This window comes from Limanda limanda, chromosome 8 (assembly GCF_963576545.1).
Source record: "Limanda limanda chromosome 8, fLimLim1.1, whole genome shotgun sequence".
NCBI lineage: Eukaryota > Metazoa > Chordata > Actinopteri > Pleuronectiformes > Pleuronectidae > Limanda > Limanda limanda.
Genome location: NC_083643.1, coordinates 16068151 through 16095872, shown reverse-complemented (window position 1 = coordinate 16095872; position 27722 = coordinate 16068151). Strand labels below are relative to the sequence as shown.

At 40.4% G+C, this 27722-nt stretch overlaps 4 protein-coding genes across 6 annotated transcripts; 2 read left to right on the top strand and 2 right to left on the bottom strand.

The window, feature by feature from the left end:
* Positions 1 to 1629: 1629 nt before the first annotated feature.
* LOC133009009 (sodium/potassium/calcium exchanger 1-like) lies at positions 1630 to 5259 on the bottom strand. Its single transcript, XM_061076410.1, has 6 exons — positions 5013 to 5259; positions 3678 to 4750; positions 3146 to 3391; positions 2975 to 3064; positions 2572 to 2729; positions 1630 to 2435 (listed from the first exon to the last, which is right to left on the bottom strand). Exons 2-6 carry the CDS (start codon positions 4653 to 4655, stop codon positions 2216 to 2218), a joined length of 1692 nt encoding a protein of 563 aa, XP_060932393.1. The 5' UTR covers positions 4656 to 4750; positions 5013 to 5259; the 3' UTR covers positions 1630 to 2215.
* A 980-nt stretch (positions 5260 to 6239) lies between these two features.
* Positions 6240 to 11222, top strand: ints14 (integrator complex subunit 14). Its single transcript, XM_061075904.1, has 11 exons — positions 6240 to 6519; positions 6608 to 6715; positions 7932 to 8087; positions 8399 to 8517; positions 8604 to 8746; positions 8833 to 8925; positions 9356 to 9500; positions 9622 to 9755; positions 10057 to 10172; positions 10352 to 10417; positions 10503 to 11222. The coding sequence occupies exons 1-11, from the start codon at positions 6298 to 6300 to the stop codon at positions 10734 to 10736; spliced, it is 1536 nt and encodes a 511-aa protein (XP_060931887.1). The 5' UTR covers positions 6240 to 6297; the 3' UTR covers positions 10737 to 11222.
* hacd3 (3-hydroxyacyl-CoA dehydratase 3) lies at positions 10969 to 14866 on the bottom strand. The gene is made up of 11 exons (XM_061075905.1): positions 14691 to 14866; positions 13996 to 14038; positions 13827 to 13900; positions 13569 to 13733; positions 13405 to 13450; positions 13117 to 13227; positions 12883 to 13010; positions 12645 to 12757; positions 12009 to 12115; positions 11795 to 11926; positions 10969 to 11699 (listed from the first exon to the last, which is right to left on the bottom strand). The coding sequence occupies exons 1-11, from the start codon at positions 14766 to 14768 to the stop codon at positions 11623 to 11625; spliced, it is 1074 nt and encodes a 357-aa protein (XP_060931888.1). The 5' UTR covers positions 14769 to 14866; the 3' UTR covers positions 10969 to 11622.
* A 1474-nt stretch (positions 14867 to 16340) lies between these two features.
* On the top strand, positions 16341 to 22624 carry ppcdc (phosphopantothenoylcysteine decarboxylase). 3 transcript variants are annotated; one of them, XM_061075906.1, is made up of 5 exons: positions 16341 to 16645; positions 18338 to 18433; positions 18846 to 18974; positions 19059 to 19227; positions 21933 to 22624. In XM_061075906.1, exons 1-5 carry the CDS (start codon positions 16475 to 16477, stop codon positions 22019 to 22021), a joined length of 654 nt encoding a protein of 217 aa, XP_060931889.1. In that variant the 5' UTR covers positions 16341 to 16474; the 3' UTR covers positions 22022 to 22624. The 3 variants fall into 3 exon arrangements, with proteins under 3 accessions (XP_060931889.1, XP_060931891.1, XP_060931890.1); XM_061075908.1 differs by having other exon boundaries at positions 19059 to 19154; positions 21933 to 21996; XM_061075907.1 differs by having other exon boundaries at positions 16344 to 16618.
* Positions 22625 to 27722: the final 5098 nt, after the last annotated feature.

Here is a 27722-nt window from a genome sequence, read left to right as displayed (position 1 = left end):
GCCACATCCTCGGCTCCTTGGAAAAGAATAAACAAATTAAAAGAAGCATCATAGATAAGTTATGTATGCTTCCAAACATTTGAACTGTCCATGCAATGCACTTCATAGATAATCTGTTATTACTATACTATTTACATTTTTTTTGTGGTTTTATGTGTAAGACTACAACTGAACTTCCGGTAAATAAACTACAACACCAAGCAAAGTCGATGTTTACATGCTTAGAGAATTAAAACCTGTGTGATGATTAAAATAAACAGAAAATGTTGTATGATAGTTTAATCCCAAATGCACACTTACCGCTAAGTGAAGATTTTGCAAAAGTCTCCAAAAAGCAGATTTCTTAGGCTGGATATTGTTGCACTAGCAAAAGTCCAAACTATTGCAAACAGCGGCCACCGGGTTATGTAGGACACGGGACAAGTCTTCACAGTGGATCAGCATAATACCTAATACCTGAGGTCTTCTAAGAGGATTATGTGCATTGTCTCACTCTCACTTTATCGTGAGCCTACCATAGTAATATTTCATTGAGCACAAAATGAAAGTGGTGCTTTGGTTTGATGTTGTTGTATTACATAGGCACGACTATTGAATAAATCCTTTATGTAACCTGACACTGAGACAAACTGTCTAACTGTTGATCAGACAAAGGAAGGATAACAAAGATGTCTTCCTAGGTTATGGCAACTTGAAATGGGAAATTGACTCTTTATTTGATGTAGTATAACTTCCCTGATAAATGACTTACAAATTTGAAACCATGATCAATTGCAGCTTTTAATATTCTAACTTGCTGATAGAACAATAGGACTTGTGTGTCAGATAAGGGCTATGGCTTAATTAAGAGCATATTTATATAGAAAATGTGTGGGGGTAGAAAAAGATGTGTAATATTCCCACTTCAACCATCATTTGCACTGGTGGTCTAAGCATTTACAGGGAAATATTATTGTGAATATCAGGGGCTGCCCACACCAAAACCCTGTACCTCCATTTTTAACATTGTTTAATTTTAATATAGAAATAAAATTATTTATTCACAACATCATACATGAAGAAATTAAAAATCTTGGCAAAAGCAATCGCTCTACATCATTTAATATGCAGACAATTAGACCGATCAAATATTATCCTTTTTTGTACTTTCCCCAGTTTTATTACTATGGGGGAAAAAAAACTAAGTGTGTAGTTGAAAAGTAAGTTTTTGCAGACCTGTCTAAATACTTTTATGACCTGAATTGTTTATGATCTGAACTTTTATGACCTGAAACCTTTGTGACCTTTTTATCACTTATTTACTCTGCAAAGAACTGAATTTGTGTCTGCTCTATCTCCAAAGGAAACATATGTAAATCAGTTTTCTGTGTTTGGATTCCTGTTTCAAACTGCGCTTACACTTCAGAACCAGTATGAACTGGCTCAGACAAACAGCCTTAGTCACTCTGAGATCCCTGTGACTCTCTGTGTTGATTCTTTCTGCAGAAAGCTCCTATTAGAATACACAAAGACACATTTGGTGTTCCAGCCTCTTGTATTTCCAGATTTCCATCACATTACGGAATGAAAAATCACAAAAAATCACAAGAAACAAAACAAACAAAGCAGTTTACAGAGCGAGAAGTGAAGAATTTAATTATTGATATAGGCACAAAATATACTGTAGAGAAGGAGAAGAAATATAGCGTGAAAGGCAGAAATAAACAGAATGATTAAAATTGAATATATTGATAATATGTTTAATTATACATGTATTTGATCAAAATATATATATTTCTTTATATGTCAGTATAAAGTAATGTTCAAGTGAACAGTGTATGTTTCTCAACTTGCATGTGGACATGTAAAGTGGTCATCTTTTTCTAATATAAAAATATTGAATGGAAAAATATAACAAACAATCTTTTATATTAATCATGAGATGAACAAACATGTCTCCTCTAAACAGCTACTATGTTTCATATAGGTTTACCAGCTGACTCATATATAGCATTCCTATTGGCTAATCCTGAATTAAACTCTGCTGGTGTGTGTGTGTTCAGAAGCAGAAGTACAATCAAGATGTAATGTGATAATAATATGTTTGGACATTATGGTAAATTTTGCCTTTTGAGTAGTTATACTTTCATCTGTCTGTGTCATGAGCGGATATGATTTAACATGCACAGAAGTTTTAAGGCCTTTGAACCACAGTAAGGGGCAAGTTAATGTTGAGCTACTGAACCATGAAATGAAACAGCAGGAAGATGAAGTAGAGCAGGACCATGATGCAACCCAGCATCTTATTCATCCTCCACTTGCAGGACGCAATGATGACGACAAAGAGGAGCAAGAGGAGGAGGAGGAGTGTCACGGCATGTAGGAGCCCATTGCTGCTGACGGCCACTGGAGCCAAACTGTGGATGGATGAGAGCAGGAGCCATGGGACTGGTAGACTTGTGAAAGGAATAAGATGGAGCAGGGGGAACAGACAGAAACACCCAGAGAGAAAGACAGAGGGAGGGAGAAACCTGTCAGCTGTAGGTTATTCAGGATTCATTTTTTAGTCTAGTCGCGAACGTGAGAGCTCACCCCACAGTGATGTCAAAGATGTTACTGCCCAGAGAGCCGGACACAGCCATGTTACCACGACCTTTACGTGCAACTATCGCGCTGGTAATGAGGCCAGGATGAAACAAGGAAGCCAGGATGACTAGAGTCTGATGTGAGACGCCGATGGTTTCACCAATCTACAAGAGCAAGTGTTATCAAATCCAGTCTTCTATATAATCTACAGCCAGGACACACTCTTAATATGACCTATAGGATACACTCTTTCTGAAGGATTTTTGACACAATGAAAAAACAGATGATTTAAAATAGAAAAATAGAGTACAGACTATGATGGAATAATATAAAATAAAATAGATTTTGTTGCAGAAAACAAGGGAACTCGTTTAAAAGGTCACCTATAAGAATTACAACCTCCACTGACCCGATGTGCCCACCAAACGATGAGGTAGGAGAAGACAGCAAACCACAGAATGGAGCCCAGAAAGGTGACCATAAAGAACTTTCTGGATTTCTGTTGGTCCAAAGCAAAAACACACAGTGTTCAGGTATTTGAGTTTCCACAGATGATCCCAGAGATGTTTGTGCCTCTCACCTGTCTGCGGACATCAGGAACTGTGAGCCACAGAGGGAAGACTATGGGCAGCAGGAAGAGGTAGGTGGCTTGTTTACGTCGCGTGTCAGGCCACTCTAAAGACAGAGGCTTATCCTCATTCTCCTCTTCTTTCACCGTCACTTCGTTCTCATAATTTTCACTGGAATCTTCACTGTTTTTATCCTTTTCGTCTTCATCATTACGGTCAGAGTCTTTTGACCCACTCTCTCTTGCAGACATGCCCACCTAGGAAATTATGGTGAGTTGATAATGATCAGGAATAATAAAGTAGTAATATCTTTTTGACATTTTGCTTTCCAAGTTCCATAGCTTTGTTCTCATGATGAGTCAGAGTTGTAACATGTAATATATCCAGATCAACTTTGTTCAAATGTCTAGTTACTTTTTCTCCAAACATTTCTCCCAGTACATGACAATCAATGATAGTGTAAGTTAATGAATATGGGAAAAAGAAAATAATGCATTCCATCTGATTTAAGACCAGAACAACATTTGACACAGTCCTGCTCACCTTGTCAGGTTCCTCCACAGCATGGATTTTAACGATATTCTTCTGTTTGTGGATTTGGCTCTTGAAGGCCAGCTCTAATTGCACATTAAACTTCATGAAGATCACATAGAGACAGTAACTGGCCACCAGCGTCATGCTCTCCCACCACATTATGACATTATCCAGGAAGAAGATGATAAGTAAGATGAAGGCAAGTATGTAGAAGGAAACGTCTCTGAAGAGTGGCCACCAGGTGAGATGAAGCACCTTCCAAGAAAACAGTGCACAAATTCCAATCACAAACAAGATGTTGAAAACTGCTGAGCCAACTATTGTTCCGATGCCCACGTTGCTGTGGGCGATGAAGACCCCTACGATGTAGGCAAAAAACTTTGGGGCAGATATTCCAGCTGCCATGAAGGTGGCTCCTGCCACATCATCAGAGATGGCTAACTTGTCTGTGATTACCCCCAGAGCAGGAACAAAAAACGCATCGCACACAATTGCAAGTGACACAAACGTGTAAATCATCCCAAATATGTGGAGGGTCACCCAGCCTCGTCTGCGGTCTGCTATAGTAAAAACATCTTCAGGGTATTCTCCTCTAATATGTGGAGCCTCAGGAGGAACTGGAGCTGGTGGGGGGGTCTCTGGTGGAGGCTCAGGGGCCAGGTAGATGCAGGGCACAAAAGTCCAGTTTGTGGTTGTCAGTGGTGGAAATTCAGTGGGGGTGGATGCTTTCAAATCTGACGTTGTTGTGTCCGGATGTTTCACTACATGCACCTTACACGCCGTTTGATCTGTGGGCTCTAATTCATGAGTTGCAGTGGCAGGTTCCTCCAGCACCGGTGCCTCTGCTGAACTGTGGTCCTCTCCAATCGGAGGCCTGTAGAGTCTGGCACTGGTGGTCAGCTGGTAGAGGAAACCCCCAGAGAGGAGAAACACAACCCAGCTCAGCTTCAGCCTCTTCCCTGTTGAACAATTCATTTTCCCAAACATACACACATGAGCTCGAGGCCAGCTTCCTCACAGGCAGGGCATGGAGTGGAAGATTCCAAAACTTCCGCCGACCGATCTTTCACATCCTTCGATCCCTGGACAGAAAAATTGTTCTATTCAGACACGAGAGCAACAGCAATAAAAACAGAGTGCACTTTTATCCCAGATCCAAGTTAATCAAAAATCTCTTCAAGTCTTCACCATATGCATCATCACAGTCTTAAATCTTAAGGGATTATGACAGAGTCTTGTCCTCACACTGAAGCACTGGTTCTGCAGCCTGACAGACCTTTACTCTATTTATGTTATTTTTCATTTACAGCTGTAAACACAGAAACAATGTGAGCTCTGTCTTACCTTTAAAGAGTGGCCGAACTTCATCAATTATTTGTTATTGTATACACAACAATCCAATATATTGTTTTTTATATCCAGGGCTGAAATCGAGTGGCTCAATCCTTCGTGTCCGATGTTCCCTGAACTGAAAAGAAAAAATGTTGTTTATTCTTTCGTCGACCAGTTGTTTTTCCAGCTCATCACATTTAAATATGAACTAACATCCAAACCCTAAACTCAAACTCATAATGTGCACGATTAAACACGAGCATTGTTTAAATGATTGATGATACTCCCAGATTGTTTTTATGTAAATCTCTTAGCGCACAAACATGAACTTTTCCTTACACAGGAACCATTTGATTATAATAGACAGCACACGTGTTTCACCCGGACGGATATAGCGCTGCATACTCCAGCACAACACAGAAGTGTATGGCGAGCGAAACACTGAATGGCATGTATATGTCTTAATATATTTATTGATTTTACGCTCTGCTAATTCAAGTTCACACAAAGTTTGAACCTTGTGTCTGTTTATTTTCTTATGTTCAGTAGAAACTGGGTCTTGATTTACTTTGGTCTTTTGGGCGTTTTGTTGCAGGGCGCTAGCGTAAATTAGCAACTGTTAGCCTCCAGCTCTCTGCTGGGATGTGTCCTTCACTTTTTTAGCTGTGAACGTCATTGCATGTTTATTTTGTCATGTCGGTCACATTACTACCTCTACTGTGGCGTCATAAGCCAGATATCTGACGACTGCTCATTTATTTTATCTCTCAATCAATCAAATGTTACTTCTATAGCCCACATTCACAATTTGTCTCATTGGGCTTAACAAGGTGCGACATCTTCTTTCCTTAACTCTTAGAGTCAGGAACAACTACCAAAAAAACTATTAACAGGGGAAGTGCAATACATGCTGCGTCTAACTATGCATATCAGCAACTTATCTGTATTTAAAACATCTTTGAGAAGAAATGATTTGAGGAGGTATTGTCAGTAATGGTAGAATATGTGAGTTGGCGTATTGTATGTTAAGCTATCTTGTTGTAATCATAGTCCGTGATCAGATGCCACCACGATCCACAATCCCTCATCATGATCCACCACGACTGTCAGGATCCACCATCATGATTTATGATCAGCTGCCAACACGAACGCGATGCATGATGAGAAGCTTATAAACATCAGTGTTGTGTTTCTGGCGTTCTCACATTTGTCGTCTTCTTGTCTTTCCCTTCAGTGGGAGCACACTGGAGGCCACTTTAATTCCACTGAATTGTTGTGAGTGTATAAGCAGCGAGCCATGCCTACCGTCGTCTTGATGGACGTGTCTCTGTCCATGACACGGCCGGTGTCCCTGGATGGCAGCGAGGAGTTTCAGAGGAAGAACCTGGCTGTGCACGGACTCAACATGTTGTTTGAACACATGGCCTCCAACTACCGTCTGGAGTTCACGGCTCTGATGGCCTTCTCTTCCCTCTGGGAGCTGCTGGTGCCGTTCACCAGAGATTACAATGCACTACAGGTAAAGTTGGCGCTAATAAGTCGAAAAGAAGGTTTCTCTCACCTCAGCTTTGAGGGAATATTTACTGAATATGTCCTTTTCTGTGCAGGAGGCTCTGGGCAGCCTGGAGGACTACGACAAGACCTGCGTTGAATCGGCTCTTCAAGGCGTTAGTAACGTCGTCCAGCAGGAGTGGGGCAGTGCCTGTCCCTGCCAGGTACTTTGGAAAGCTCTCTGTCTTTCATCACGCCTCTGAGTAGTAATGCGGTGTTTCCATGGGGGAAACACAGCAGTTTAAAATTTAAACTAAACTTTGGGCTTTAAAAAGTCTTTAATATATAAAATACTTCATATTAGGTCTTAAATACATTTAAGTAGGTCTCAATTATGTTAACCATCATTAACGCCATATTTTCTTTTAAGAAATGTCTTGTTGGCATGCACAGTGTTCAGTGTCTACATGTGTTGTAGTTCTTTCTCAATGATACAGATGTTAGCAGGCTGTTATATAATCTCAAACAAGATCAACATTAAAATGATTAGTTAGTTTACAAACACCCTGGTCCTAATTTATCTCAATACACTCAGCTTGTGGGAAAGACTATAGATACCTACTGTCTCTGACTGTAGTTTAAAGAGATAACTTGCTGTTTCAAGGGTTATTCTCTAGTAGACTTTCATTATTTTCAATAATGTGGATGTTCAAGTAATAGGATTCTGATATTCCTTCATATCTGGCTTCAACATGACATATGTCAGATTTAATTCATTATGGTCTTAATTAGTGCTGTCAGTTAAACGCGTTATTAACGGCGTTAACGCAAACCCATTTTAACGCCGTCAATTTTTTTGACGCGAGATTAACGCAGAGCTGCAGCTTCAGTGTCTGTGTTCGGATCCAGTCTGACCTGCTTTCGCTTTTTGTTTTAATATTTCGCCAACTAAAATATATATTTTTAAGCTATTGTAGCGTCCCCGCTTCCACAGGACACAGAACTTCTTCGTGGTTTAGCAGCTTTTATTGTCCTCTACATGAACATGTGCACTTCTCGCTCTTACTCCGTCACGCGCACACATCAACAACCCTTCACTTCCTCATTGACCCCCGATCCCAAAACAACCCCATCCTATTGGTACTGTTACGGTTCATTGTTTCTGAAATAAGAGGCCTGACTGCTATGTTCACAGCAAGAGTCCTTGTTTACCTGAAATGTGAACTTTATAATTTTACTTTGTACCGCCTTGTTTGGCAATGTTGTTTTTCAATAAAATAAAAAATTTGCATAAAGCAAGCCAATCCACTTTTCCATGTTGATAAGAGCATTAAAATGAAAAAAAAAGTAAATGAAGGGACATTCACCTTTAACTTGTAATGTGCAGAAACCCTACAAATATTGATCTCAGTTTGTATTCCTCTTTTTGATGACCTCTAGTTGATGCTGATTACTGACGGATCTCTTGGTATTGGAAAGGGTTCTCTACGGCACGCTCTCCAAACACTGAAGCACCGTGCGGATGATAAGAAGTTCCCACTTCCTTTCCCTTTCCCCACCAAACTGTACATCATGTGTGTGGCTAATGCAGAGGAGGTACTGATAACCTTGTTTGCATGGTGAAGCACTTAGGGTGCTTCACCATGCACCACTTCACCACTAAATTATTAAAGCCAGCCAATATGTGACCATTGAGAGAATTTTGTAAATGTTTTTTATTTGTTTAGTACTTATGTAGTGACACATTATGTTTATTGCTAATTAAAATGTCTATAATGTGTTATATTTCTCACATTTGTGTCCAGTGCGTGACGGTTTTTCTAATGTACATCTCTGTATAATTTTGGAATCTTGCGTTACATTGGATTGCTTTTACAAATGAAACTTCCATTCGTGTGCAACTGCAGTTACAGATGACTGATGCTATGGACAACCTGGAGGAACTCCTTCGCCTCAGTGGGGGGGATGGACAGATCTTCACTGTGGAGGGACCACTTTGCATGAAGAGTGTACAGGCCATGTTCGGGTATGATATTACTGGGCAAACAAACATATCTTGTTTTTTCTTTCCTAAAGCATATTTTATACCATTTTATCTTTGTTTATCTCCAGGAGGCTGATTGATTATGCATACTCTCCTTTCCATGCGGTCCTGCACTGTGGGAACCTGTCGTCAGATGTTCAGGTGTTCCCCCGACCTGAGCCTATTGTGGTGGATGATGAGGTGGAGCCCATGCCACGAGCAGTCAATACAGGTACCCAGCCGGCTTCACATTTATTCATTCTTAGAGTCAAATATAAACTATCGTTCTACAAAGTAATTTTCATATGTATGTTTCAGATTTGGAAATTGTCGGCTTCATCGAAATTGCTGATATTGCCAGTCCCCCTGTTATATCCAGACACTTGGTTCTGCCTTTTGCTGTAAACAAAGGTTAGTGCTGAACAATTTAATTACTCTTTTAATATTCATATATGAAACCGCTGTACGTCGTGCCCTGTGGACCATCAGATCCTTTTTAATTTTTTTTCGTCTGCATTGTAAACCCTCCACACCCAAAAGTTCTTGTTTCAAAATCTGTATTTTCTACAGCTCAGATTTTTTAGTTATACAAATTTAAAAGAAGAACAAGGAGAAACTGCAAACAAGCTGCTGATACTGCACTGGAGAAATTAGAGTCAATACTTTGGAAAAATAATCTTTAAAATAGTGTGCGAAGCAAATGATTACTACTTTCTGATGTTTACCAGTCATATTTAACATTTACACATCTTTATTTCAAAGACTATAATCAAAGGGTTTAGTATACTACATGTCAGATCGTATGTTATTAGCAACATGTGCTATTTTTGCCTGATTTCAGAAGTGGACGAAGTTGGCACAGGAGCCACAGATGAGCTTGAGGAGGAACCCTCTGCCAGTCAGATGGCAGGAAAAAGCCCCAATTTTTGTGTCCTTTTACACGGCAGTCTGAAAGTTGAGGGAATGGTGGCGCTGGTCCAGCTGGGGTGAGAATCAGCAAAAATGATTATATTTAACATATTCTCAATATTCACTTCCATTTAAATTTTAAAAGAGTTGATACATTTTCAGGAATAAATAGACCTAATCTATTTGTTTCCTCCCAAGGCCAGAGTGGTATGGTATGCTGTATTCTCAAGCAGACAGTAAGAAGAAATCCAATCTGATGATGTCTCTGTTTGAGCCTGGTTCAGAGCCCCTGCCCTGGCTGGGCAAGATCTCATATTTGGGACCAATCTCAGGTAAACTGTCACTGACAAACAAACAGAAGGTTGTCTGCAGATTCACCGGGGGAAAAAACGCATTGGCACACTTTTCATAAACATCATCATTCCTGAAGGCATCATATTATGTAGTAGTAGAAACTGTATTTTCATGTTAAAACACATTAACCTATGCAATGTTAAACGACTGCCTACTCCTAAGGGACTATTTGTGTTCACAATCAAGCAGTTAATGATTTACACAGTTGTAGAACAAAGGTGAGCTGCTTTGATTGCGATACGGGAGATTTCACGTTTCATAACTTCTCTGCTATTTCAGAGGCTCCTGAAAATCCCTATGGAGAGGATGATAAAAGTCCCTTTCCCGTGCAGCCGTCGGCCAAAAGAAGCTACGCCCAGAACGTTACTGTGTGGATAAAGGCCAGTGGACTACAGGTACACTAAAATCACTGATGTATCACAGCATTATTGTCTTTGGAGAAGTGACAAAAGTAGTGGCTTTTGATTCTTCTATAAGAATTGGGGCAAAATACCCTTTCATAACATGATTTACCTGTCTCAATTATAATGCTTGATTATTAAACACATTGTGTGGGTAACTTGTCATTCTACAGACTGATGTGCAGAAGATTCTGAGGAATGCAAGAAAATTACCAGATAAAACTCAAACCTTCTATAAGGTAGGTTTGACTAAAAACTGCTCAAGCTGGAAAACACAGCTGAACTTCCCAATTTAAATCACTGTTATTTATTTGAACCTGTCAGGAGCTGAACCGCCTGCGGAAGGCTGCCCTGGCGTTCGGTTTCTGGGAGCTCCTGAAGGGAGTGGCTGATCTGCTGGAGAGAGAGTGCACTATGTTGCCCGACTCGGCCCATCCCGACGCTGCCTTCCAGCTCTCCCACGCCGCACAGCAGCTCAAACTGGCGAGCACTGGGGATTCCCAGTACGCTGCTTTTGATCAGAATATCGCCCCCATGCACACAGACTTCTCCAGCTAAATCAAATGTGACTTGGTGATGACGGACTACGATACAGCAGCTTCACCCTGTGTGGACCACGAGGAGACCACACCTGCTGCACGCTGGTTGTTGGAAACGAGTCCTGATGGATTACAGAAACTCTGAACATGGCAAAAATGTAGATAATGATGTATTTGTAAAAACGTTTGCGTGTACATACTTTTTTTTTACATGTTAGTTTGTAGGATCTTTTTCACAAATTAACAAGATACAAATTTCAATTTTATTCAGTGTGGAATAACTGCCACAGTTACAGGAAACCTGAGACGTGACTGTTAATGTTTGCTTTTCTAAATTTCACGTGATCAGCAGAATTAGGAAGTTATACAAATAAGAATTCTTCATAGCAAGTCAGCATTGAGCAAAAGGGACACATGACTGTTTCTGTATTAAAAGTCACCAGTGTACTTTTTCCCTGAGGTTTGTGGGATGGATCAGAAATCTGGAATAATGACATATACAATACTTCAGAATTGTTTTGCTTTCTTCATTAATACAAACACCAAATGATGACGGGAGGATTTCCTGACCACTGTCTGTTGCAATGTATTAAACCAAAAATACCACGGCACTAACATACAAGAACATTAATATAGGACATCAAAGATTATGGCTTACAACAGCTTTCCACTAAATTCATATTAGAAATCAACCAGTAAGAGAGAATTAAATATTGAATAACCATTACAATGTCACATTATTATAAAGGAAGTCATTTTATCCATCGTAAACAAGCTGGGAATCAGAAGATATCTTCATAACATTCCTGATAGGACGGGATCATCGTTTGTTAGGATCATTTAAAGATATCTTCAGAAATAAGCAGGCAGCCGAGGCGTTTGAGGAATGTTATTGGTGTCGAGTCTCAATTTGATTTCCTCTTCTTGGTACGGAAACGCCTCTTCCTCTGCTTGTAAAGATGACGAGAGTTGATAATAAGCCCTGAGGAAGACGAAGGACCAATGGGTTGGTATCAAAAAAGTCTTGACATTAGAACACAATATTTGTCGGGAGAGTTACACAATGTTTTGACTTACCCAGCACCATGAGGACGAGGTAAACGTACAGGACGTAGGAGAAGTTGATGGAGGTGCCGATGGCTTTGGGCAGAGGAATGCTGAAGAGTTTGCTCTCGTAAAAGATGGGAATGGATTGTATGACAGCCACAGCTGCATGAGAGCGGGAGAGGAGATTAACTTCGGTTTATTTTTGTGGAGAATTATATAAACTCCCAGATGTGGAGAGACTCACCTTCAGCTAGAACACCTAGTGGGTACAGTGGGATCCATATTGTGTACCGCAGCCATGTGAGGTTTTCCCACTCGGTATTACAACAGCCCAGCATATAAAATGGATACCTGAGATTAAAACCTCACGTCAGTTTTAGGCAGGAGTTTTAACAAGTCGTGTTGCAAGAATCCATCCACATGATGATGCAGCATAATGTTGGTAACTGACACGTTGATCCTAAAATAACTGTTCATGTCTGTTGGTTGGTAAACAACCATTCCTCTGTGAAGCTGAGTCTTTGATTGGCTGTGATGTGAAGCTGCAGTTTGAATTTACATATTACGGTTTTACTGACTGCTTCTTGTGTCAATAGTTGATTATTTGCATAACTGGTTTTGTTTAGAGGCAAATGTTGCCGAGTGGGTAGAATCTAAAGCTAAAAGCACGTATAGATACACACTTGTGTTGTCAAACAGTTGGTAACTGTAGACAAATTACATTAAAGAGAAACAATTCAGTAGCAAAACATTTAGAGGATTTCTGGATTCTCTGTTTCCGGTGTGTTGAGACTCTGACTGGAAAATAACCGTCATTCCTACGGACTCCACCCTACATGACTGCTCAGCATGAAGGATCACAAGGCAGGCGCTGACCTACCTGAAAATCTCGATGCCGCTCCACAGGTAGAAAACAAAGAACACGACTGGCTGGTGGTGCATTTCCTCCAAACTTCCAAAAATGATGAAGAGGATGAAATTCCTTCCAACCACCTTGTAAAAAAAAAAAAAACAACCCCTAATTAAAACAGTTGTACTCACTCTATAAATGAAATGCAGCACATGTGTGACACCATTTGAATTTTTGGATTTGAATGATGCTGAACATTTTCATATACCTGTATTAGAGTTGGAACAACGCCTGTTTTGACTACACCAAAAGCAGCATTGAGGACTTCTACTGATGCCAGGATCTGGCAGAAGAACATCACATCTGATATGGAGTTGAATGTGTCGTAGAGAGACTCTGGAATGAGAGGAGTCATGTTAATGAAAGGTCTTAACAGGTTTTTGTGAAGTAACTGATCAATGGAGGAGAAATAATGAAAGACTTTAGCGTTACAATTTCTTACCTTCTCCAAAGATGAAGAGGCGTACAGTCATGTTTACAAAGATCCATGAAAAACCGAGAAACTGCACCAGGTTGTATAGAAACAGATATCCTGTTTTCAGACTGACAAACCCTGAAACATTAGAAAAGAGGAAATTGATGTGACAGGAGCCTGATGCAAATAATAAAACATCAAAAATATAAACAAACTTAAACCAAATATGATATAAAAAAAGGTTTACATTAAAATCGGTATCAGGCTTTGTACGTATCAACAGAGACATTTCCTTTAGTCAATATTTGTATTCACCTTCCTCTTTATGCCTCGCAGCCTTCAGCTTGTTCTTTTTCTCCTCCTTTCAAAAATAGAAAAAACAATACACATTTACAAAAACCTTCAGTCCATGCTATTTAATCAAAACAAAGCTGCTAAATGCACATGGTGGGGTGTCCACGATACAACTTTCAGCTCACCTTTTCACGGATCTCCATCTCTGCGTCCGACTCCTCCAGCCAGCGGTCAAAGTCAGGTGTCAGGAAAACAGGTTTACGCTCCTGCGCGGTCAGTCGCTCCCACCAGCCACGCTGCTCTTTCAGCACTGTGATATTCACCTGCCGCTGGGTGGACTTATATTTCACCTGAGCACACACGGGCACAGTCAGCAAAATTAGAAATCATTAGGAAGAAAGATCACTACATATCTCTGAACACTTTTAAAAATGGATACATACCTCTGGCTTTACTGGTGAGAGAAACTCGAGGCTGAACTCGTATTCATTTTGACCTTTTGCACCATGGCCCTGGGCTACACACAAAACACCACATGTGAGCAGTGACACAACTACACTTCCAAAATGACACATTGGTCTTAGAGTTAGAGGTACAGGAAACATATTTCACCTCTGAACAGAAGAACATTTTCCCGCACGTGGACATCGATAATCTGTAAAGACAAACACAGATGATGAGTTTACTTCCTCCTGCAGTGTGAGAATTCACATTTCATGTTACTTCCTGTGCACGATACCAAAGAACACAGATAATAATCAAACGTTTAACAGACAGATAAGTCAAAGTGAGGTTACAATAGCAACACATTAACCAGCAATATCAGTGACACTCAATAACCAGCCAGAATAATTACCTAGCATAACTCGGTAAACCCGGCTCAGTAAAAAACTAGCTCTACCACTATGATGCCTGACTTTAGAAAGGAGAAGAGTTTACAAATATGTGCTGGAGGGGGTTTCTCCTTTCAGCCTGGGGTGTGAAGTGAGAGAACATCTTTTAGTGAAGTTACAGACACATGCTAACCACCTTGACCCCTGACTGACACACACACACACACACACACACACACACACACACACACACACACACACACACACACACACACACACACACACACACACACACACACACACACACACACACACACACACACACACACACACACACACACACACACACACACACACACACACACACACACACACACACACACACACACACACACAGCTGTAGCTCAGAGCCTTTCAGCTGAGCAGTGTCTTCGCTTCTGTTCACAGTCTGTGGTCTGAACTTGGTTCTCTCACCTCAGCGTCGGTCAGCTCCACTCGCAGGGAGATGTCTTCATGTCGCTGCGCCCAGTTCACTAGCGGTGTGAGCGGCATCGTGGGATCCGTGGAGTCACAGAGGAATGGAGGCTCCTCGCTTCATGCTAACTCCTCGTTAGCACCCTTTGGTTAGCACGAAGCTTCTGTCAACGAGCGCGCTCACCGGACGACAGCGTAGCGACGTGCTCGCGCGCGCGTCACAGCTGTATGTTGTGCCCTCCTCTGATTGGCCGGCTCCGAATGTTTACGGAAGTACTGAAGTGGAGGTGGTTTCACGGGACTACCACACAGCCCGAGCCCCACTAGTGATGACGAGATGAAGCTTCATGAAGATTTGAAGCTTTCCACCCAATTGGTTCACTCGTGGGCCGAAGCTTTAGGGGGCTTCCTTTGCTCTACTCCGCCATCAAGTGGAAATTAAATGTAAATGTTATTATAATAACACCATGGCTTTGGTGTGTGAAGCTTTGCATTGAATAAATGAATGAATGATGTTTGTGATGCCAATACATGAATGATTATTATTAATATGGTGTCTTTCTTTATGATACAATGGCGGGGTCAAAAGGGAAAGTGGAAACAAATTGGTGAGAGGGTTGTGATGTGAATGTGCTTGTGTGTGTGTGGGGACAAAATGTAAGTTTGATGCCACGCCACCGTCACGGTCACACCATGTGAAAAATCGATCTTTGAGTTTGTATCTCCATCTAGTTGTGATGACACTCATCTCAGTTTGAAGTTGATCTGATGTAAGCCCTGGTACAAGTACCTCAAAGTAAAAATGTGGAATATGGTCTACATGGCCACTAAAGGCAAAAAAGCAGGCTCCCTGTGGCAACTATAGACTTTTTTGTTTGTCTGATCATGATACACATGTGTATTGATTTTTGTGAAGATCGGTCAATGTGAACATGTTCCCTTACATGTTGGTAAGAATCATTTATAATATATAATAATAATAATAATAATAATCCTTACAATTTCAATAGGGCCTCACTGTCTGTCAGTGCCTGTCAGTGCTGCCAAGTGCAGCAACTAAATTAAATTAAATTAAATTAAATTAATCCTGCGCAGTCCGCTTCTGCGCAGAAGGTGCTCTCAGCTTCTGCAGGAGGTGCGCAGATCGCTACTGCGCATTCATTTAGCAACTTATTAAATAAAAGTGTGAGTTTTCATGGAAAACACGAAATTGTCTGGGTGACCCCAAACTTTTGAACGGTAGACTACAATAGGGATAACAGTTAATTAATTTTTATTTAAAAACAACAGCTTTTCAACAGTGCTGGGTTTTAGGCGGTTTCTTTTTTTAGAAATAATTTAGCCTGCTTTAAAAAAGATCCTTTCACGGGGCACAGATGAAGCTGGGGTACAAAAAAAAGATACAAGTTTGTACAAGTTATAGAAATAAATATTAATTTTTCCCCACCAAGACAAGAATAAAGAATAAAGTCCCAAGACAAGTACATGTGAGGGGGAATCCATTGCGTTGCGCGGCCCCTTGTATTTTAAATCACACACCAAACCTGCGAACCCTTTCCTCAATCAGTCACGTGGTTCGGCCGGCTAGCGAGGCTTCGAACGTCATCACACACGTCATCATCACAAGCCTCGATACGCGCTTCACATCACTAGTCACAGCTGTATGTTGTGCTCTCCTGTGATTGGCCGGCTGCGAATGTTTACGGAAGCGCTGACGTGGAGGTGGTTTTACGGGACCACCACACAGCCCGAGCCCCAGGAGGTCTTCCAGTCCACGGGCCAACATGCAGGCTGAGGAGCACGGCTGTCGGCCAGTCACTGATTTGGTGAGATCACCCGGGACCTTCCGGGTACTTGTTGCGGTGACCGGAAGCGTCGCATCATTGAAGCTGCCTCTGCTGGTCTCCCAGCTTCTCCAGCTCTCTGGGGTGAGCTGCTCCACTTCTGTTCCCTTCGTAAGAGGAGATATTCCCGTCTGTCCTTCTGTCTGTTTGTCTGGTTGTCTGGCTGTTTAACGTCTGCCTGTGTTTCTAAGTGTCTGTCTTCCTGACTTCCTATCTGTCTGACTGTCTGATTACCTGTTTTGTCTGTCCGTCTTGTCTTACTGTCTCGTCTGCCCATCTGTCTGTCTGTCTTTCGGTCTTGTATTGTCTGTCATGTCTGTCTTTTCTGTCTATCTGTACGTCTGTCTCTAAGCAGGATAACTCAAAAGCTATTGATCTGATTTTGTGGAGGGCTGGTGCATGACACAAGGAACAACCACACACTGTATGAAAAGATGGACGACATGACAACTCCTCAAAAGTGAAGCCAAAGCATTATGATTGCCCCCTGGTGGCTGTTTGCAGTAAAGCCCCCCCATTTGTGGACCAAACTAAAAACTGATACAAGAACACGTTCAATATTGTTTTTACGAAGTTGGTTTCTTTCGTTGTCAATTGTTCTTATCATAGTAATGTATATTTAAGTTTTCATTTTGCCACAACAATTCAAAATAATAATAATAATAAGTTACTTCTATTTCATTTAACAAAAAAAGATCACAAAGTGCTTCACAAATCAGATAAAATGAGGTTTAATGTCATGAATCACAACTGAGACTTTCTCTGTTTTTTCAAACATGTTTATTGCCGAAGCAGATTCTTTTACACCTTTAAAGATTTGATGGATTTGCACAAACTGTACACCACAAAAAAGGCAAATGTAACAGGATCAGCTGTTGTCAGCTCACTGATGCACTGTAGGATGTTCAAGGTGTCTGTAGTTATTGCTGCTTAGCTTCTCATCCTGCCCAGTACGTTTGCGCATCTGAACCACAAGATAGAGGTGTTGCATCTGTTGAGCAGAAACACAACAACAGCAGCCACACCACAGCATTACAGTCTTGTTATTATGGTTCGTGAGTCCATGTGAAACTGGTAAAAATTCCAAGATATTCCCTAAAGGCGGACGAGAGATATCATAGAAAAGGATTGTCTTGGTGCCCAGTGTTATTACACACATCCAAACCAACAATTATGTGAGAATTGTTATTTGGTATGTTAAATTGTAAATCCTTAAAGGGACTCTTACCTTTGTTGCATTTTTACACTTTTTGTGGATAAGGTTAAATTGGTATTAATAAGGTAATGACACTCTAAAATGCAAGACAGACCCACCAGGAGTTAAAGCAAACAATTATTTCACTCTCGTAATATTTAGTGAAAACTTCAACCAATAAAATTCTTCGGACCGAAGGACCTTATTGGCCGACAGACCTGTCTGTTTGCTGCATGGAAACAGACAGGAAGCCCGTCTGCTTCTTGTGGCGCATTCGGGCCCGCGTCATCAAGGCGCATCCACAACTATAGGGTTTGTTTTGATTCCACGGCAGACAGTAGCGAGTAGCGACCGTATCGACCGTAGCGACTGACGATGGCAGACCAAAGTGGTCCACGGCGTACTGAAACAGCCGCTCCCAGGGGGAAAAACAAAAGAAAAAACACCGCGGATGGGAACGAGGGGGTGGGGCATTGGAGGAAGGCGGGATGATTCGAATGTGCTGTAATTCTCAAATGCAACAAAGGTAAGAGTCCCTTTAAACCTGTAGAAAAACAGCAAAATACTTTTTTTTAAAACCCTGTGAATGTCTTGTTTTTATGGTTCAGGTGGAAGTAAGAGTCGTTACTACGGAGCATGCCAAGCACTTCTTCAACCCTGAAGACATTTCTGTAAAAATCTACAGCGACAAGGATGAGTGGGAGGTAACAAATTGGTTCAATATCCTAGTAATCCATTATCCATTAGTCCTCAGACATGATTGTCAATATTTTTTTCATTTGTATTTTTAATTTAATCTCAAAATGAATGGATGTGCTATATATATCAGCTATCATTTTCAAATTATTTCAAGCTCCCGTCAGGCTCTTGAAATTAAATTATAATCTAATCCCACACTCGAAACCACATTGAGTGAATTGAAGTCTGGCATCAGTCGTCCAGTATAGTGACTTGACAGGTTTTCAGATGCTGAGCCCACAGATAATTGTGAAACATGCAGGAAGGACAGGAAGTATTGAGAAACTCTGAAGTCTAAATTCTCATACATTCAATGAAAGACATGAGGAAGTCCGTTTCTGGTCAGTTGTGTGGGTAATAGCTTTTTTTCTGTTCTAGCTGTGGACAGAGAGGACTGACCCTGTGCTCCACATTGAGCTCAGGCGCTGGGCAGACCTTCTTCTCATTGCTCCCCTGGATGCCAACACGCTTGGAAAGATTGCTAATGGCATTTGTGACAATCTGGTGGTGAGAAGTTGTATCTGCTTCAAATTATAATGGCAATTATTTATTTATCATATTTGATTTGTGATTGGTGTTTGTTATTGGCAGACGTGTGTGGTGAGAGCCTGGGATACCACTCGACCTCTCCTCTTCTGCACTGCGATGAATACAGCTATGTGGCAGCATCCCATAACAGCCCAGCAGGTATCCAGGCTGAAAGAGTTTGGATATGTGGAAATCCCCTGCATATTTAAGAAGTTAGCGTGTGGAGATGAAGGTGAATTTTAATGCAAGGAAACACAAAGGAAAAAAGATATTAGAATGCCAACAACATTCAATTTGTAGTCTAACTGCAACAGTTTGAATTTAATTATCAATGTTAATTACCTCAATAACTCCACCAAGGCCTAACAGTCCCCCGAAAATGTGATAAAATTGCCAACTTTTCATCACGATCCATCAATATTTCCTAGCGGTGAAAATGTAAAACAAGAACACCCTATCTCACTATGTTGAAGAAAGCAAAAACCTGGCTCTGAATTGTATGGGTTCTTCCCTGACCCATTTCACATCCTTCCACCAAGTTTCATTGTAAACCTTCCTGTAGTTTTTGTGTAATGCAGAAAACAAACAAATGCTGATGAAAACGGGATCTCCTTGGCGGAGGTAATAAACTGCATTGTAGTCTTTTAATATAGATTTTATTGTTACTTTAACAGTTTTCAAGTCTGCAAATCATGTACAAATAGAGTATTAAGTAGTTATAATTCTAAAATAAGATGGTTTAATATGGTTTAATAATCCTAAACAACGACATCCATGCTTCAATGGTGAGTAAAGTGGTAAAACAGTTAGAACAGCATAGTTAAACGTTGTATAACAAGACACACGGCACTCAGATAAGTATACAGATACAAAAATTCATTTTTTTTTGTTTAAACGGCAGCATTTGTTTTGTAAAAACAGGTTTCAAAACAGGTAATTTCCCCTGTTGCTGTTGATTTCATAAGCCACGTATATTTCCTCCACAGTGTTTGAACTTCTCACTTGGCTGCATTTATGTACTCTGTGTGATCGTTAGGGGTACTGTACATTATGATGCATCAGTTGGGTGTGGTTACACGTGCGATATACACAACACTCATGCTGCTCCACTGAGAATTGCTTCAAGACCGTTTTTGTGTGCACGCCCAGTTTACATGGGAACTTTTCAGTCTCTGTAAGGTGTGCCTCGATCAGGTTTGTCTATCACGAGATACACAACAAACTCCCGTGTTCTCATAACCCAGATTCAGTGATCCATGAGCCTTCCGCTGCTACTCGGGAAGGAAGTGCACCTAATTCTTTTGGCCCTTCCCCCTGTTTGGTTGGACCACAGGAGTGCTCTCCACATTGTTGGGGCCTTTGCCAGGCAGAGCAACCGGGCTATCACCTGCGATCCTCGGCAACATGACTTCATACATTGAGATGAAGGAATGTTACACACAAGAAAAACAAGCTTAAATGGCAACTCATTTACTGGCAGTTGAAAATACGTCAATTACCCTTACAAATGTTTTCAGCCTGCATTTAAATAATCAGCATAAATGGCCTGATTTTGATGTGACAGAGTACATATGTTTAACCTGGTGTGTGCGCAGATTGTTGCGCAGAGGGTGTGTTTCCACTTTGGGTTGTCATCCTCTAAACTTCCTCTTTGTTTTATCATAGAATTGAGAACAATATTATGTTCTGTGCTGCTTTTTGGCACACAGCCCGACACACGTGCCTTTAGTCTAACTCACCCCAATATGACTTTAATGTGTATGACCATTGAGATCGTCTAAATAAAACCAGCCATTGGGACAGTCCCTCTTGAAAGGAATTGCACCCATTCAGCGAAGCATGTTCAATTTATTATTTGTGTGACCCTAATTAATGACAAGCACCCATCACACAGGTTAAGCCCATACATAGATCATAATTATATTATAATATATCCAGTATAGTATAAATTAAATAATTTTGATAAAATTCAGTTAGACATCTCCGAAATCTAATAAAGTCAGAAATAGAGGCAGCTCCAAGACAATCGCTGCTCCATTAGAATTGACCCATTGTGAAACTGTATGGGGAGACAAATTCAATTTAGGAAAGTATGATTCCATTATGTTTGAGAAAAGGCAGATCTTTTAAACCAGAAAGGAGGTGGAGACACCCAACTCCTAATTGGCTGAAAGGGCGAGAGCAGAGACGAGGGCGGGCAATATAAGCAGAAGGTTTGAAGCTCAGTCTTCAGTTGGGTTCCGGAACCAGCTCGGGTGTACAGCTTGTGAGAGAATGATCTCTACTGCATTGAACTTTGCCAATGAACTTTAAAATCGTTTGACCAACTATTGAGACTCCAGGAATAGCAAAGTACACGTGTTGGAAAAGAGGTCTAGACTTAGTGTCTGGCCCATACTTCCAATTTTTCAAATGACATATGTACATAGACTGACAGCAGGAGAGTATGTAGGATCATAACCAATTTTTAATGCTTGCGCAAACCACAGTAATGCAAACACTTCTTCTGAATAAAATCATATGGAAAAGCAGGCATATACAAATGTAGGAATCATATATCAACAAACATATTCAAATGGTGACCTAGAGCAATTTCCAATGTCAAATATATGTTCTGTATTGGGAACTACTGGGAACCTTTTACTTGAAGCAACAGCGAGTGTGAAGTTATTATTAGCAGTGTAACAGTGTAAGTCTTGGCACAGGCAAGGTTTCTCATAGTTCCTTGTCGTATTGATTAACTGGTAAATTCTATCAAAACACACCATACACACCGAGAGATATGCAAACCCTGCACAAGTTCAGATTATAATACAGTACATGTATTCATCAAAGTGTGTTTGTGAGTGTGGAGAACGTGCCATGGGCTTGCACAATCATTTGAATCATTTGTCCCCTCCCTGTTGGTGGAACTAGTAATTCTTCACTTTGTTTCAGGTAAAGGCGGCATGGCAGAGGTGTCAACTATTGTCGCTGTTGTGAAGCAGTATCTTCAGAGAACAGATGAGTCATCTGAGAAAGCATGAACGCCACTTCGTGTAGCAGTAACGTGCCGACAAAGACCAATTTCAGTCACCACGATGACCTGTCTTCAAAATACCACTCACCTCATGACTTGTCCTCTTGCGATGGCGTGAACCGACGGTCATTCATTTGCATATCTTTGACTCTTTCGTTGTTCCCCTTTTCGACAGTGACATGTTTATCTCCAATTTTCATTAAAATGGATAATGTTCCATTTCTGTATGCAAAGCAATATTTCATTGATGACTTCATGAAGCTGACACACATGAGCTGAGAAATGCAGTTCGGGCTTTTACAGTGTGTTTACAGTCTAAATGTCTGTCTGCCACACAGATCTCCAACTCCAAGAATGTTCACTATGCATGTCATCCTTGTTTCACAGAGAAAGAAGCTGGTTAGGAAACAGTGCCTTGAAAGAGTGTGTAGTAATGTGCTCCTTGGAGGAAGCTTGATCAATACAGAAATTATCAATGCAGTTATGGTCACTGTGGTTGTAGCTTTTCCCATTGGAATTGTGTCTTTTATAACAGAAGGATGAATGTAAATGTTGTCATTATTAAAAGTAAAGTACAAAACACTGGATTAAAAATACTGTTTACAAAGTTTCCGTCATGTTTGTGAACATCTTCTTTTGTTTATCCTGAATAGCAAAATGCACTTTGAAAAAAAACTGTTTTCGTGTTTCATTATGAGATTAGATTAGATCCTGCAGTGTGCAGAGAAACAAATGTTCACTGTGTTGCATACTGCAGGTGTGCTTCAGCAAACTAGTCATTACAAAAAAGGATTAAATGCATTTATATGTAATTTTATAGTGAACGTGTTCTCGTATCTGTTATGGTGCCTATAGGGTTAATTATGAGAAGAGGAAGCAGCATAAGATGGCCCCTTAAGGCAGTTTCACAGGAAGGGGCCTTGCTGCAGTGACACATCAAAACTGTTAACTGAGGTACACATGCCTCAGTGACCATTGCAGTGCTAATTGCAGCCGTGGTTCAGCAAATGGGCACTATTTCTGTGGCGATAAGATGTGTAATACCTTTTGGAAAACATCTTTTGATTTTAGAAAGAATCTCACAGAGAGACCACGAAGAGGAAGATGCGTTTTCCAAAGGGTTTTTCTTTTGGGTCGAATATGACTTCAAGTACCAAAGGTGAAAAGTGACAAAGCCAATGGTTCACATTAGCGTTAGACATGTTTATCTATGTGAAAAGGCTCCATCTTCTAACAGAGTGAAACGTACCAGTCTGGACTGTGTCACGTGAAGACAGACGAGAGCAGGTTGAACGAAACCAGACAATGGTTTGTTTATATTGTGTCAGTGAGAAAAAGCAGAGTAACAACTGTGTCATGTAAAGGAGCTGAACCTTGAAAGTGCTTATATAGGAGTTATGTCTCCTATTACTTTGAAGGACAAGTATCACATGCATGTTAGACTAGAGCTCCAGATATTAATCCTCAAACATTGTCGATAAAACCGAAAATAGTTGACAAGAACATAGCTGCAAAATGTCTCATTCGCAAACACTAAAATCTAAAAGGAGGCTTAACTTAGGGTTAAATTTGAAAGTTTTGTTCTGCTTTTTTCCTCTTTATCTTGCTATCTCTGTTGCCACCAATTCCAAGGTAAACAGGGGAGAAATTTGGTTTGCAAATAACCCACGGGGCTTTGCTATTGTTGAGCTGTGGAGCTTGCAGCACATGGAGCTTCGTGAATGGCTCAGCAAAACGAAAAGCATCCTACCCTGAGCCATAATTTGTCCTGCTGCGATTGGCTGCCGCAGGTGTGATTCTGCTAATGAGGTGAGAAAGGCAAGTTACGTCAGCCACGGGGATGAGGGGAGGTAGTGTCACCGTGGCCTTGACAGCACTTGGGGAGGGCCTGCAAGGTGGACATTATGGGAATAAACACTGTGTTCTCACAACTATAGTCAAATCGCCAAAACTGCAGATATGGCTGTGGCTGTGCTTTCTAAGACAAAACATGTTGCTCCTCTCCCCTGCCACTTTCATTCCTGTTTATCAAAACACAATATTTATTGCAAGACATCTCTGAACATTGTCACTGATAATATGATCCCACCCAGCTCCATCAAACCGTTTTGTTGTTGTTCGGCATTCCTCAAATTCTAGATGAAGTCGAATGTGACCGAACATGAAAAAAACAAGCTGCAGTTCCCGCTCATCACAAAGCAGCCTTCATGCGTCACTCATAACTCACTACCTTCAAATGTTTTTAACTTTATTTAATCAGCTCATCTGGTTTTTATCTGGGAAAATGAGAACAAGAAACATTTATTGTTGTTCTAACCACAATGTTAGAGCAGCACTTCTCAGGTCATGAAATACAATTAATAAAATCAATAGCAGGAAGTAAAATTACACCTGACACACCTGGTTACCTTGAAGTGTGGGTTAGTCAGTATAAACATGGATACTTTTAAGCAGAGGTTATTCTACTGTGTACTGTATAGTTAGAAGGTTTAAATGACAGATTTGAGGCACACATACACACACACACACACACATATATATATATATATATATACAAAAAAGTGATAAATATAATACAAAACGTTTTTACCAGATTAAGAACTTTTAACAAACTGCATAATAATGCATTTTTTGTAAAACTAATAATTGCTGTATGGCCTAGGTAAAACATTAGCTTCTGTGCAAACCACTACATGTAGGCTGTCTTGTTCTCTGTGCCAATATGTGCACATTCAGGTGCACATGCATCTGATGTGACTGATGTGACTTGAGAAGTCTCTAGGCTCAACGTGTAGTTTCTGGCCTCTGGGAATGTTCAACAGCGTTTCATCAGAAGCTCCATCTTCAGAGACTGGCAGCTTCTCCCCCCATGTGACCGCCACTCACTTTATTGACGTAAAAGTGGTAAACACTGTGTGGCTTAACTCAGGAATGAGGGAATGAATAAATTGCATTGTGTCTTGAACATATGACACATTGTACTTATATTTACATATTGTTTACATATTATTTGCATTAGTTATTAATACTGTATCCTACAGAACAATGCTGTTGTAAAGTCATATACCTGTTTCCTTAGAACAGCTTTTCACTTGTGTGTCTTTGAACGCAGCATTGTTTGCCTGTGTTTATTTTCATCTCCAGTTGTGAAACATAATTCTAAAACTGACTACACCACTGTACAGGTTTAAAGCATGCTTTTTTTGGAAGACCTGTGTTGTTGTACCCATATGGCACATTGTTAGCCCCTCGACGCCCTGTGTTGGTTCGCCTGAAGCCTTTATGCCATGGTAACTGGAAATGGGGGAGATGTGAGAGCGCTCAGTGGGGACAAGTCCCTGCCTCCCCTCCTCAGTCAAACCCCCCTGATGAGCATCTCTTTCCCTGCGAGGCCACGGGGACTGATGGACGCCACCAACTTGTCTAGACCAAACTACTGCAGCTCCTCCGGGACACGTAAATGAGACTCCGGCTCACAGGTGAAGAGGGACTGGAATGATGCAAGTGCAACAGGAGATGAACTCATTCAGAGAGTAAATCCAGTGGAAGAATTTAGTTTTAGGATTGAATATGTCTCATCTCCATGATCTTATTTAACCACATTACCAGTTCTATTAAAATGTAAAAACAAAGTGTTTTTTACATGTTCGAGTCAGTGATCATGGATTAACTAAGATCTGGGACATGAGGTAAAAAAAAAAGGAAAAACACATTCCTACTGAGGCAATGACTGACCTAATTTTAACTTTGGTCAATGAAGTCAATTATTAACTATGTTAGTCTGGGTCCAACAAATGGTGAATCTCTGTTAGAGCTGCTGTGGCGCCGTCAGCACCATTACATTTATACAAACGATCTCTATTCGTCATTTCTTCCCTTTTTTAAATGAATTAATATAGATGGTGTACTCAAGGTAGACACATGATCTTGTCCTCAGAATTTATTCAAATTAATTTTCTCCCTAAGATGTCCCACTGCTGTGTGTACTACTAATCGTTGACTTTCTCCCTGCGTCATTTCGTAGTTCAGTTCATTGTGTAAGTGCAGTTTTAGGCAGCTTCGGGTCCAAGGTTCTTTAAACTAAACAATTAGTTGATAAGTGATGAAGAAATTAAGGGATTCTTTCTATAACCGGCTGTAAACCCTGATTTCCAAGGAAAATCTCCATGCAGGGAAAGAACGAGGGTGATATCACATTATTTCGTATTTGTGATGATACTGTGAGTCCTGCGCCAACACCTTGTAATAAACCTGCTCCTTCAGTATCCACATGACTGAAAGAAGTTCACTGCAGAGTTTGTCTCAGTGGAGTTTGTTAGATTCCCTGAATAAACCCTGAGCTGGTACCTGAAATGAGGATTCTCTTTTATACTCTGCGAGATCTCCACCTACTCCTTTTTCAATAATTTCCATCATGTCATTTTATAATGGTGTCTGCCCATTCATTGTCCAAACTAATGGTTTCATGATTATCCATATATTTCTGAATGTCATTTTACTGATGTTATATTAAGCATTTCCATGTATCATTTTGTCCTAATGATATCTTAATGGAACTCACTGATTACATTGGGATGCTTGGTGATGTTTTTATTGACCTCCTGTTGTAATAATATATAGTTACATCCACCAAGGAGGTAATGTTTTCACCCCTGGCCTTTTGTTTGTTGTTTAGTTGGATTATAACTAACCAACAAAGATCCAGGCAGATCCAGGAATTATTATTCAATCTATTAAACAGTGCAACGTAAATTTTTCCCCTGCTTTCCTTGATTTATCAGTAAGTAATTCAAATCATGAAATCTGGATCCAGTAGATTTATGTGTGGTTTCAGATTTCAATAGGGGACTATTGGCGCAGACATGTACTCAAACGTTTCGCTTAAGAAAAAGTACAAATAAAAAGATACAAATCTACTCAAGTAAAACTGTAGAATTTACATTACCTTTTCTACTTGAGTAAAAATATGTTATTACTTGCTTTAAAATATAAAGTATTGAAAGTATTAAAAGTATAAATACTACTAGCCTATTTGTTAATGCAACGGCCTACTACATCATTAACTGTGCCTAATATATATTGTTTAATTCAAGAATCATGTCATATAATTAAGAACGCTGCAGATGACTTGTGTTGACATCTCAAGAGTCTTGGTGATGGCCTGATCCATTTTAGGTGTTTCACACAATGCTTTGTAAAAATGTAGAGGAATAGAAAGTACAGAAATTTGCTGATATATGGAATGGAGTGAAAGTAAAAAGTACCCCATCAGAAGTCTACTCAAGAAAAGTAAGGATACATGAAAAATGTGTTTGAGTACAGTAATGAAATAGATGTACTTTGTTACATCCCATCAGTTGTTACGAATACGTCCAGTTTTACAAATGTTTAACAATGACCCTGAAGATTTAAGGACAAAATGCTGTTTCTTCTTGGGGAACAGAAAAGCCTGTAAAAAACGAAACAGCCCGCAACTTGTTTCACTTGTCAAGGAACTATCATAAACATGACTCATTAATGTGTCATCCCTTGTTTTGGCGACCGCAGCAGTGGATCGAGCCAATACAGTTGAGAAAGTGAAGCAGCAAGAAAAACATCACATGAGTAGAAAACAGACAGAGGGTGTGACTCCGCCTATTGATCAAAGACCATCCTCCTCCTCCTCCTCCTCCCTTTTGTCTTCTCCTCAGTTTGTTAACTTCTCCTGC

Excerpts from the sequence above, each read along its gene's own strand:
- LOC133009009 (XM_061076410.1), bottom strand. The coding sequence starts at position 4,655 with ATGTTTGGGAAAATGAATTGTTCAACAGGGAAGAGGCTGAAGCTGAGC. Across the intron at positions 2,730-2,974 it reads TCGTTTGGTGGGCACATCGG|ATTGGTGAAACCATCGGCGT; the intron begins GTCAGTGGAGGT and ends TTGCTCTTGTAG. Across the intron at positions 2,436-2,571 it reads ATCTTTGACATCACTGTGGG|TCTACCAGTCCCATGGCTCC; the intron begins GTGAGCTCTCAC and ends TCCTTTCACAAG.
- ints14 (XM_061075904.1), top strand. The coding sequence starts at position 6,298 with ATGCCTACCGTCGTCTTGATGGACGTGTCTCTGTCCATGACACGGCCG. Across the intron at positions 8,088-8,398 it reads GTGTGGCTAATGCAGAGGAG|TTACAGATGACTGATGCTAT; the intron begins GTACTGATAACC and ends GTGCAACTGCAG. Across the intron at positions 9,501-9,621 it reads GTGGCGCTGGTCCAGCTGGG|GCCAGAGTGGTATGGTATGC; the intron begins GTGAGAATCAGC and ends TTTCCTCCCAAG.
- hacd3 (XM_061075905.1), bottom strand. The coding sequence starts at position 14,768 with ATGCCGCTCACACCGCTAGTGAACTGGGCGCAGCGACATGAAGACATC. Across the intron at positions 13,228-13,404 it reads TGCGAGGCATAAAGAGGAAG|GGTTTGTCAGTCTGAAAACA; the intron begins GTGAATACAAAT and ends CTAATGTTTCAG. Across the intron at positions 12,116-12,644 it reads AGCGGCATCGAGATTTTCAG|GTATCCATTTTATATGCTGG; the intron begins GTAGGTCAGCGC and ends TTTTAATCTCAG.
- ppcdc (XM_061075906.1), top strand. The coding sequence starts at position 16,475 with ATGCAGGCTGAGGAGCACGGCTGTCGGCCAGTCACTGATTTGGTGAGA. Across the intron at positions 16,646-18,337 it reads GCTCCACTTCTGTTCCCTTC|GTGGAAGTAAGAGTCGTTAC; the intron begins GTAAGAGGAGAT and ends TTTATGGTTCAG. Across the intron at positions 18,975-19,058 it reads GCATTTGTGACAATCTGGTG|ACGTGTGTGGTGAGAGCCTG; the intron begins GTGAGAAGTTGT and ends TGTTATTGGCAG.